Genomic DNA, 12206 nt, shown 5'->3' on the forward strand with positions numbered 1-12206 from the left:
TGTGTCTCCTGCCAGACTTGAAATAACAGTCCCCCTGGGGTGCGGAGAGGGGAGAGAGGACATAATAACAAGCTAAAGGAAAGGGAAGAAATGGATCACAACTTGAAAGTGTTGAACTCTACTATTAAACTCCAGAAGGCTTTAAAGTGCCTCATCTGAAGATGAGATGTGGTTCCTCCAGTTTGCGCTGTTTCACTGGAATACTGCAGCATGCCCAGGACAGGCATGTGGGCATGCGAGCAGGCCACTGTGTTAAAATGGCTGGCCATGGGAAGGTCTGGGTCCTGCTTGGGCATAGACTGCAAGTTTTCAACAAAGAAGTCACCCAGTCTACTTTGGTTTCCCCAATGTAGGGTAGGCCACATTGGGTGCAGCAAGAACACAAGGCAAAATTGGAGGAGGTACAGGTGAAATACTACTACACCTGGAAAGACTGTTTAGATGGTGAGCAGGGAGGAGGTGAAGGGGCAAGGGCAGGTATTGCACCTTCTGAGGTTGTGTGTTACATGGGAAGGTGCTGTGAGGGTGGAGGAGTGGAGCGGAGGGTGGTGTTGATGGTTGTGGAATGGCTTAGGGTGTCTTGGAAGGAATGATCCCTGCGAAGTGCAGGGGGAGTGAGTGGGAAATGTACTTATTGGTGGCATTCTGCTGGAGTTGTCTAAAATGGCAGAGAATGGTCTTTTGAATGCAGAGGCTGGTGGGATGAAAAATGAAGATAAGGGGAACCTGATCACGCTGTTGTGAGTGATGGGAAGGGGTGAGGGCGGAGGTCATTGTGTCAACCCAGTGGGTGGAGGAAACAGTCGTGGAAGAAGGAAGCTATGTCAGCAGTGCTGTTTGGAAGGTGGCATCATCTAAACAGATGCAAAGGAACTTGGGGGAATGAGATGGAGTCCTTGCAGGACATGGGATGTGACAAGCTGTAGTGAAGGAAAAGATTCCTCTCCCTTCCCTGAAGTGTGGTGACCCTCAGGTTAAACCAGCACCCGTCACCTCTCTGCACTGAGAGAGCAACCTGGTAAGACTCTGGTCACTTTACCTTTAAACGGTTCCTTTTCAGATCTTGACTTGAAATGACTTAAGCTTTTATTTTGAAAAAAGTGACATCTCAGGATTTTCTTTTATAAAACCTTAAATTATCTTGGAATATGACTTGAAAGAAATTCTGGGATTTACATATTAATGAATTAAAACCTGCAAGCCATTCTAAAAAATGGAAGACTTAACATCAATCTAGGTTTGTTCAATATATTGCATCAGTTGTGTGACATTATGATCTTCTGCTAAAAATTCTGTGTCGCATAAACCTACTCCACTAGATACCTGATGAAAAAGCAGCGCTCCGAAAGCTTGTACCTCCAATAAACCTGTTGGGCTATAACCTGGTGTCGTGAGATTTTTTAACTTTGTCCCCTCCAGTCCAATAGCGACACCTCCACATTGTAATTCAATATAGTCCTTCAGTTCAGCATGTAGTCACGCAAGCTTTGGTCATCTCTGCATAATTACACGAGGCATGAACAAATCAGTGCTATATATTCAAACCTATCAGTTAATATATTCAAACATCTGAACAATTCTTACTGTGCTGTAAAGTTCTATGAATGCTGGAAATCCAAAATAAAGACAGAAAGCCGGAAACGCTCGGGGTGCACTGAAGGACATTATTAGCATTTCAGGCCATTAGATTTTGCATAAGAAAGACTGCAGTACCTGAAGATTGACACAGAATAATGTAACCAGTTGTTTGTAGAGTATGATTCAGCAATTGGCATTTAGTTTAGCATGTACATAGCTCAGATCAAAGGATCTGTTAGTGTCAGTAGTGTAAATTTTTAATGTTACTGAACAATCTCTACGTACATAAAAAAATTAATGGAAATGTGGAAAATAGGAACAGGATTAGATTGTCAGTACTTCCAGCCTGCTCCAACGTTCAGTATGCTCATGTTTGATCATCCAATTCTCTTCCCACTTTCTCCCATTACCCTACGATCCCTTTAGTCCTATTCCTACAATAGGAAGGATGTTACAAAAGTTGAAAGGGTTTAGAAAAGATTTGCCAAGGTTGGAGGATATGAGCGAAAGGGAGAGACTAAATGGACTAGGGCTGTTTTCCCTGGAGCATTGGGGGCTGAAGGGTGACCATATCAAGGTTTATAAAATCATGAGGAACATGGATAAAGTGAATAGCCAAGATCTTTCCCCAGAGTGGGGAAGTCCAGAACTAAAGGGCATAAGTTTAAGGTGAGAGCGGAAAGATTTAAAAGGGACCTAAGAGACAAATCTTTTCACAGAGATGTGGTGCATGTATGGAATGAGCTGCCAGAGGAAGTAGTGGAGGCTGGTACAATTACAACATGGAAAAGGCATGTGGTATTTATATCGACTGTTTTATTTGGCCCACTGGGTGATTTCCCTGTTGGAAATAGTCTAGCCTGGGAAGGAAAAAAATTACAGTTTGCTGTATTAGATTGATGAGACATAGAAGTTTGGTTACTGGATAATCAGTGTGAAATGACTGGGAATGGTGTGAGAAACCAGGTGCAGTCACAGATGGGTGCCTGTGTCATCTGTGACAATTATACATTGTAACCTAATGAAATCCTGGTGGAATCTGGCATCTAGGTTCGTATTCATTCTGTGACAACTTATCGATTATGGCTGTCATATTGGGTTTTGAAATGTTTGTCCGTATGCTTTAACACTTATCAGTTCTGCAGCGTCAACACACCACTGTGTTCCCTGGCCAATATTTCTGTCTCGGGCCTGCTGAGGTTCAGTACCGGAACAGCATCTTATTTCTGCTTGGGAACTCTACATCAAATTCAATAACTTTAGAACCTTCTTTGAATTGCTTTCAATGCATTTACATTCTTAAGTAAGGAGTCTTAATACTATCCACGGTGCTGCAGGTGTGGCATCATTAGTGTCCTGTAAACTGAAGCATACCCTCCTTATGTTCTCCTTGCAAATAACTATAACATTCTGTATTAGCTTTTCTAGTAGCTTGCTATACTTGAACAATAACTTTTTTTGTGATTCGTGCACTGTGACACCAAGATCCCTCTGCATCTGTAAACTCTCAACATTTAGATAATTTAAAAAAAATTCTTCCTGCCAGAATTAACACCATCACATTTTCTTACAACATACTCCATTTGCCTGATACTTGGTCACTCACAGAACTGATCCACTTCCTCTTATTGCCGCTTTAAATCCTTTTCATGAGTTGTGTCATCTGCAAATTTAACAACCGTGCCTTTGGACCTTTCATCCAAGTTATATTTGTACAGTTTTGTTAACAGTCGAGGTTCCAGACTGATTCCTTTGGCACACCACTTGGTACATCTTGCCAACCAGAACGTGACCCATTTATGCTTCCTCTCTATTTATTGTTATCCAGCCAGTCTGCTATCCACACCAGTATACACAGGCAGTGTGCCGCCAGTGCATTGTGGGCTTTTCTGAAGAGGAGTCACACCAGACTCAAGACATTAACTCTGTTTTTCTCTCTCTCTCTCTCTACAGGTGCTTCCAAGACTTGTTGAGTTTCTCCACTGTTCTCTAAGCTTGTTTCAGATTTCCAGCACCGAGTGCTATCTTGCTTTTACTAGAAATTAAACAGAATGGCTCCTGGTCTGCAGTGATGTGAATTTCTCACTATTGTGTCGAAAATCTGTTTGTGAGCTCACTTTGCCTATTTCTTTCACCATCTCTAGTCTGTTCCACCTGCTTCTAACCCTGACACCCCACAATTACTCTCTGTTCCATCAGCCATTTGAAGTTCTGGAATAACCTTCTCCAAATTCTATCACCTGCTTTGAGCTCCCCTCTCTAACTGTGCGGTTTCAGTCACCCGTCCTAACATTTCATTTAATTCTGTTTCCATTTTCGTTCAATTGTGGCTCTACAATGCCACTTTCCCCGTTAAAGTTCAAGTGTAAATGTGGAAGGTGGTGGTGATCACATCAAATTTGTGGAATCACAGATGACATTCAGTCAAACACTTGGTTTATTCCCTCCTGCAGGTCACAGAAGACATGATCAACCAAACTGTTAACAGACTTTGTTATAGAAACAAGGTGATCCTGGCCCCCATGGTGCGAGTTGGTACCTTACCGATGAGATTACTTGCACTGGACTATGGAGCAGATATTGTATACTGTGAGGTAAGGAAAGGCTTGTGTATTATTCCTGGAATACTCTGGGTAATATTGGCAATATACCTGGGGATATGGTGTGAAGTTAAATACGGCGTTGAGAGAGTGTTCCTGGAAAAGCACAGCATCCGAGGAGCAGGAAAATCGATGTTTCGAGCCTGAGCTCTTCGTGAAGCTGGGAGTCTCGGGGGTGAGGAGATAAACGGGAGGAGGTTGGGGCTGAGGGCAAGGTAGCTGAGAGTGCAACAGGTGGATGGAGGTGAGGGTAAAGGTGATAGGTCAGAGAGGACAGTGGAGTGACAGATGGGAAGGAGGATTGACAAGTGGGACAGGTCAGGAGGACGATGCTGAGCTGGAAGGTTGGGGTAAGATGGGGGGAGGGGAAATGAGGAAATTGGTAAACTCCACATTGATGCCCTGGGGTTGAAGAGTCCCGAGGCAGAAGATAATGCGTTCTTCCTCTAGGCATTGAGTAATGAGGGAGCGGCAGTGGAGGAGGCCAAGGACCAGCATGTCCTCGGCAGAATGGGAGGGGGAGTTGAAATGTTGGGCCATAGGGCGGTGTGGTTGATTGGTGCGGGTGTCCCGGAGATATTCCCTGAAGCGCTCTGCAAGAAGGTGTCCAGTCTCCCCAATGTAGAGGAGACCGCATCGGGAGCAATGGATGCAATAAGTGACTTGTGGAAGTGCAGGTGAAGCTTTGGATGTGGAAGGCTCCTTTGGGGCCTTGGATGGAGATGAGGGAGGAGGTCTGGGCACAGATTTTGCAACTCCTGCGGTGGCAGGGGAGGGTGCCAGGAAGGGAGGGTGGGTTGTTGGGAGACGTGGACCTGACCAGGTAGTCACGGAGGAACGGTCTTTGCAGAAAGCAGATTGAGGGGGGGTGGAGGGAAATATTATCCCTGGTGGTGGGTTTGTTTGACAGTGGTGGAATGTGGAGGTTGATGGGGTGGAAGGTGAGGACCGGGGGGGTTTGGTCCTTGTTGTGGTTGGAGGGGTGAGGTTCGAGGGCAGAGGTGCAGGACGTGGATGCGATGTGTTGGAAATTGCTGTCTGTAAAGAAGGAGGCCACCTGGTGTGTTCTGTGATGGAACTGGCCCTCCTGGGGGCACATATGGCGGAGGTGGAGGAATTGGGAATACAAGATGGCATTTTTGCAGGAGGTAGGGTGGGAGGAGGGGTAATCCAGGTAGCTGTGGGCGTCACTGGGTTTGTAAAAAATGTTAGTGTTGAGTCGGTCCTGGTGGATGGAGATGGAGAGGCCTAGGAAGGGGAGAGAGATGTCAGAGATGGTCCAGGTGAATTTAACTTTGAGGTGGAGTGTGTTGGTGAAGTTGATGAACTGTTTCACCTCCTCGTGGGAGCACACGGTGGACCCGATACAGTCATCAATGTAGTGGAGGACAAGGTGGGGCGTGGTGCTGGTGTAGCTTCAGAACATGGACTGTTCTACGTAGCCAACAAGGAGACAGCATAGCTGGGACCCATGGCTACCCCTTTTGTCTGGAGGAAGTGGGAGGATTGGAAGGAGAAATTGTTGAGGGTGAGGACCAGTTCAGCCAAATGAATAACATTATCAGTGGAAGGATGCTGGTTGGGAACGTCGGGAGAGGAAGAAACGGAGGGCTTGGAGGCCCTGGTCATGGTGGATGGAGGTGAAGATGAGGTATTGTGGGCTGGGGAAACAAAGTCTTGGAGGAGCTATGCCTGTCTCTTCGTCGGCTACTTAGAACTGTCTATCTTCCGGAGTTACAACGGCACCACTCTCCACCTCTTCCTCCGCTATATTGATGACTGCTTTGGCACCATCTCGTGCTCCCACGAGGAGGTCGAACAGTTCAGCAACTTCACCAACGCTTTTCACCTCGAACTCAAATTCACCTGGACCATCTCAGCAACCTCCCTCCCCTTCTCCATCTCCATCCATCAGGACCGACGCAACGCTGACATTTTTACAAACCCACCGACTCCCACAGCTACCTGGATTGCACCTCCTCCCACCCTACCTCCTGCAAAAATGCCATCCTGTATTCCCAATTCCTTCATCTCCGCCGTATCTGCTCCCAGGAGGACCAGTTCCACCACAGAACACACCAGATGGCCTTCTTCTTTAATGACCGAAATTTTCCGTCCCACGTGGTTGAAGATGCCCCCCAACGCATCTCATCCATGTCCCGCACCTCCGCTATCAGACCCCACCCCTCCAACCTCAACAAGGACAGAACCCGCCTCCCCCACCAACCTCCACATAAATCGCATCATCTGCCAACATTTCCAGCACCTACAAACGGACCCGACCACCAGTGATATATTTCCCTCTCCACCCCTATCTGCTTTCTGCAAAGACCATTCCCTCCGTGACTACCATTCTTCCCCTAACAAACCACCCTCCCGTCCTGCTATCTTCTCCTGCCACCGCAGGAATTACAAAACCTGTGCCCACACTTCCTCCCTCCCCTCCATCCAAGGCCCCAAGAGAGCCTTCCACATCCATCAAAGTTTCACCTGCACATCCACCAATGTCATTTATTGTATCCGTTGCTCCTGATGTGGTCTCTACATTGGGGAGACTGGATGCCTTCTCGCAGAGTGCTTCAGGGGACATCTCCGGGACTCCCACACCAATCAACTCCACCACTCTGTGGCTGAAAATTTCAACTCCTCCTCTCACTCTGCCAAGGACATGCAGGTCCTGGGCCTCCTTCATTGCCACTCCCTCACCACCCGACGCCTGGAGGAAGAACGCCTCATCTTCCAATCCCAGAGCATCAATGTGGACTTCACCAGTTTCTTCATTTCCCCTCCCCCACCTTATCCCAGGTCCGACCTTCCAGCTCAGCACCATCCTCATGACCTGTCCCATCCCTGTCAATCATCCTTCCCACCTATCCACTCCACCTCCTTTCTGACCTCTCACCTCCATCCACCCATTGCACTCTCAGCTACCTTCTCCCAGCCGCATTCCCCTCCCAGTTACCTCTCTAAAGGATTGGAGTACAAGTATGCAGAAGTTATGAACCCGGGTCTCTGGCGCTGTGAGGCAGCAGTGCTAACCATTGTGCCACTGTGGGATATGGGTCAAAGGCAGGCATATGGAGTTAGGTCACAGATCAGTCATGGAGATGTATAGCATGGAAACAGACCCTTCAGTCCAACTTGTCCATGCCAACCACATATCCCAATCTAATCTCGTCCCATTTACCAGCACTTGGCCCATATCCCTCTAAACCCTTCCTATTTGTATACCTATCCGGATGTATTTTAAATGTTGTAATTGTACCAGACTCTACCACTTCCTATGGCAGCTCATTCCATACACACAATGGATAATGGAACGGGTTCGAGGGGCTGAATGGCTTACTCATGTTCCTATGGTGTATGGATGGAACATCTTAGCATTGTAAGATTTGTAAAAAAATCACATGCCATGTTTTCTACATTGGAAGCGCATAATTGTTCCTCTAATTATGAACTACTATCTTCAATGAGCATTTAAGTCATACACCAACGTTCACCTTGTCATCATGTGAAATGATAAACTGGAGTGGATAAGAATGTTCGGCAGGCTGTCAAACTAATATCACTTGGTGATCACTGAGAAACTACTGAAAATGGTCAGCTAGCACCTGTGAGCAGCAAAGGCAGGTTGTGACATTCAGCTGTTTAATCTACAATAGAACTAGAAATGTATCTTTTTTTCTACAGATGCTGTTTGGCCTTTTCTGATGTCCTTGAAATTGTTGGTTTAATAATTTCTGTCGAAGCAGACTATAATCGAAACCTGAAAACTGTGGTCAGTGAGCTGGTTTAGTTGAACGGGTTTTTTACCGGGTGTCTGAGGATTCTGAATAAAAACTCTGCCCAGGGAGAACAATATTCAGGTGGCAATGCTGCAGTCAACCCTGGGAAACTGAGTCTGTGAAGGATTGGTTGGTGGATTTCACAGATACATATAACATTCTTCCTATCCTGCCACCAAATACAAAAGCTTTTATACGTGAGAAGATTACTGAGCTGTAATGTTGTGATTAGATTAGATTCCCTACAGTATGGAAAAAGGCCCTTCAGCCTAACATGCCCACACCGACCCTCCGAAGAGTAACCCACCCAGACCCATTCCCCATTTACCCTTGACTAATGTAATTTGGCGTGGCCAATTCACCTAAATGCACATCTTTAGATTGTGAGAGGAAACCGGAGCGCCTGGAGGAAAACCACAGACACAGGGAGAACATGCAAACTCCACACAGACAGTCACCTGAGGTGGGAATCGAACCTGGGTTCCTGGCGCTGTGAGGCAGTAGTGCTAACCATTGAGCCACCATGCTGCCCTGTCTTATTTATGTGGGCAGATTTAAATCCTTAAACAGATGTCCAAGCTGCAACAGACTTGTAATGTTTTAAATTCTCCAACTGGAGAATTTGCAGCTGTCTGTGTAATACAGGTCACATCTGAATCACTGATCTATTATTTTCCATCAGATGCTGATTGATCAGTTGTACATCACCGACTTTTATAATCGCATTTGAAGTGATGCACTAAACGTGCACTTGCTCACTGCTCTCTGAAGCAATTTTTCACTCTTCCTTGCTCATTTGCATTCTTTATATTTTCAAAGTTGTTCATTCACCCTATCTCTCTCTATATCTCTCCCCATGTACTTCTATTATTTTCTACAACGGTCACTTCCTCCATTTTGCGTTTTTCTCTCTCTCTCTTTCTCTCTTTTCTCTCTCTCTCTCTCTCTCTCTCTCTCTCTCTCTCTTTCTCTTTCTCTTTCTCTCTCTCTCTCTCTCTCTCTCTCTCTCTCTCTGTTTCCCCCCTTCCCTGTTTTGATCCCCTTTCACTGTTTGCAGCCATTTGTGGAATTAGAAATGGGAATGTTTCAGTTGGTTGATTGTAAATCATCTTGCCATTTCAATCATTACAAATCTCTACATGCATTCCCCCTGTGTCGTAAGTTGTCCTTGGCCCTTGTGTTGGAAATAATATATTGCGCCACTGGGTCTCTGGGAGATTTTGGCTGCAATAAATTGTGTAAGTTTTGAAACCTGGACCCAGGGGATATCTGCAATTTTGTTTAGACCTTTTCAAATTGGAATGAAGGTTGCAGAAATAAAACAATTATTTTTGATATTCAAGAGTCTGGAAGCCAGCCTTGCTGAAAAGATGTTTTCTTTCTTACTTACTGACTGAGCCAAATTGACAGAACAAAAATAATGAAATATGTGTTGTATAGGGGCATCATATAGGTCATGAGAAGGTGAAGGCATGTGGGAAAGGGAACAGAGTCTCTTAAAAAAACAGAGATGGCTGCTGATCTGTGTCCTGTTTCTGCTGGATTACTTAAAAACCAGTGTTAGAGCTGGGAGCGGTAAAAATTGCAGACATCAATACCTCTGTGCCTCTCATAACACTGTCACCTTACTTTAAGTTACAGTATGCGCCTGCAAATTGTTTTAGAACATAGAAAAATACAGCGTAGTAAAGGCCCTTTGGCCCTCAATATTGCGCCGATGCAAGCCCACCTCACCTACACTAGCCCACTATCCTCCAGATGCCTATCCAATGCCCGTTTAAATGCCCATAAAGAGGGAGTGTCCACCACTGCTAATTAGGGGCGATGCTAGCTGTAGTGCTATCAAATTTTGGACGTCATTTTAATAAGAATTGATAGTCATTAGACTTGTAGCAGTTTGCAGACATTGATGATGTAATTCATCTTTCAAGGCTTTGACCTATTTTATTGTCATGCGGAAAATTTCTGTCCGTCTTTGTGTTTTAACCTGACTTGAAACTTCCGGTTTGATTAAAGGAGTGACCGTAGTAATCTGAGGGAATGCTGGTTAATGCAAACGTACATGAGTGAAATGTAGAGAAACATAGATAAGATTATAACGAATGCTGTATTTTCAATTTGCAAGTGGCACTATAAGTACTTTCAAACCATTTTGTAATGTTTACTTCGTAATAGTCTCACAATTAGTTGGTTTTGCAGCACAGTAGCAGATGCTCCAGAACATTTTTGTAGACAGGCATTTACGATTTCAATCTAGCACAAATATTTCTGAAGGGCTCATGCCCGAAACGTTGATTCTCCTTCTCCTTGGATGCTGCCTGACCTGCTGCGCTTTTCCAGCAATACATTTTCAGCACAAATATTTCTTACCTGCTTTCAGCCAAAGCGCTGCCAGTTAACTGACTGTACATGAAGCATTTAAAGATATTGGAGAAATAACATTTGGAATGTGACAAATGTTTCAATTCACTAGTGAATCCCATGACCAAATGTTTTTTGCTTGACCTTCTTACCTTCCTGTATTATCTCAAATTGCTTCTTTTGGAGTCAATTAGTTGGAGGTGCCTTGACTGAAAGGAGATATATGAAATATATGTACCAGATTTAAATTCCTCAAAGTATTCTATAGCACCTCCTGCTGTGCTGCGCAATCCAATGTTTTCACGATATTCTCTTTATTCAGTAGTCTGATTAATTAATTGTTCATTGCATTGATGTGATTGAAAGTTGTGGCACTCCTGACAAAGGGTTTATGCCCGAAACGCCGATTCTCCTGCCCCTCCAGTGCTGCCTGACCTGCTGTGCTTTTCCAGCGCCACGCTCTCAACGCTCCATAGGATGTGTCACCCTTAAAATATGATTTTAATAAGCCTTGATGTTTTCAGTAATTGGTGATTTTTTTTAACTGCTCCAAATTGACCTCATTCAGTTGGTTTGGCCTGGTCTATAATAAAGAGGGAAGCTTTGTGATGTGATTGCGCAAAGAAGAGGAGTAGAGAGTGACAGTCATGTTCAGCATGCAGAGATCTGGCAGGAGATTTGCTAAATTCTCAAGTTGGAGAAAATCTCAACCTTTTTTTTGATGCCTTTTCTCATCCCTGAGTAGAGTTAGTAGTACAGGGGTAGGCAAACCCCTCCTCAATTAAATTGTCATTGATCAGTATTTTAACTGCACTTACATATCCCTAATTTAAAAATAACAATGGATGAAGCCTAATGGAATGAACTGAAGGTAAGCTTGACCTTTGTCACTTTTCCCAATAAGTCAGTGATGACTGTAGTGAACTTGACTTTTACAGTGCCTTGTATTGGAGCTGTCAAAGTGAAGTCATGTGACAGGATTACTCCTCTTAAAGTTTATGGGCTCCAATGGACATAAGGGTGGTTAGTAACTTGGTCAGGATTCAGGTGTTGTATGGCCAGTTTGCTGGTAGATGTATACTTCAGCTGCATGGCTAGAAGGAGCAGCTTCATTAAACGGGGATCAATTACAGTCGCGTCCTATAAAGTAAGAATTCGGGGCGGGGAATGAGCAGGGAGTTGGCAGGTTTGGCAGCGTAGTGGAACAATGTGGATTTTCAGAACTTTGAAGAAGTCTTGCACAGGAACTTGGGAAACAAAATCAAAGCATGTAGGACTGGGGAATATACTAACATGGATTAAGGATTGACCTACAGCCAAAAAGCAGGTAGTAGGAACAAAGGGGTCATTTTCAGGTTGGCACTGGGGCATTGCAAGGATCAATGCTGGGGCTAAATATTTTCAAAATCTAAATCACTGGTTTGGTGCCCACATCCAATTGCAAATTTCTAATTCTGCGGTTGATGGAAAACTTGGTAGGAATGTGAGTTGTGAGGAGTGTAGAAAGAGGCTTCATGGTGAGTTGGACAGACTGAGTGAGTTGGCAGATGAAGGACAGCGTGGATAAATGTGAAGGTTTCCACTTTGGTGGGAAGACAAAAGTGCAAAAGTATTTCATAAATCATGAGAGATGTTCAAAGGAGCCTATATGTTCTTGTCCTTAACCTAGTTAAAAGCTTGCATGCAATGTAGGAAGCATTCAGAGGACATGTTAGCCTTGATTGCAAGATTGTGGTAGTGAAGCAGCTAGGTCTTGCTTCAATTGTATAGAACATTGGTAAGACTACACTAAGAGTATTGTGCGCAGTTCTGGCTCCCTTGCCAAATGAAGGATATACTTGCTGTAGAGGGAGTGGTTCATCAGATGGATTCCTGAGAGTCA

At 44.7% G+C, this 12206-nt stretch overlaps 1 protein-coding gene across 2 annotated transcripts in view; it reads left to right on the top strand.

Annotated features, from left to right (window-relative positions):
- dus2 (dihydrouridine synthase 2) overlaps nt 1-12206 on the top strand; it is a 109710-nt gene that overhangs the window by 2475 nt on the left and 95029 nt on the right. The window contains exons 1-2 of one of the 2 annotated variants that reach the window (XM_060837734.1): nt 4054-4172; nt 7869-7956. In XM_060837734.1, the coding sequence (XP_060693717.1) occupies nt 4147-4172; nt 7869-7956 (114 nt within the window). In that variant the 5' untranslated portion in view covers nt 4054-4146. Of the gene's footprint in view, nt 1-4031; nt 4173-7868; nt 7957-12206 lie in introns of those variants that run through there. The other variant, XM_060837733.1, reaches the window with a different exon arrangement.

The sequence above is a fragment of the Hemiscyllium ocellatum genome, chromosome 17 (genome assembly GCF_020745735.1).
Source record: "Hemiscyllium ocellatum isolate sHemOce1 chromosome 17, sHemOce1.pat.X.cur, whole genome shotgun sequence".
NCBI lineage: Eukaryota > Metazoa > Chordata > Chondrichthyes > Orectolobiformes > Hemiscylliidae > Hemiscyllium > Hemiscyllium ocellatum.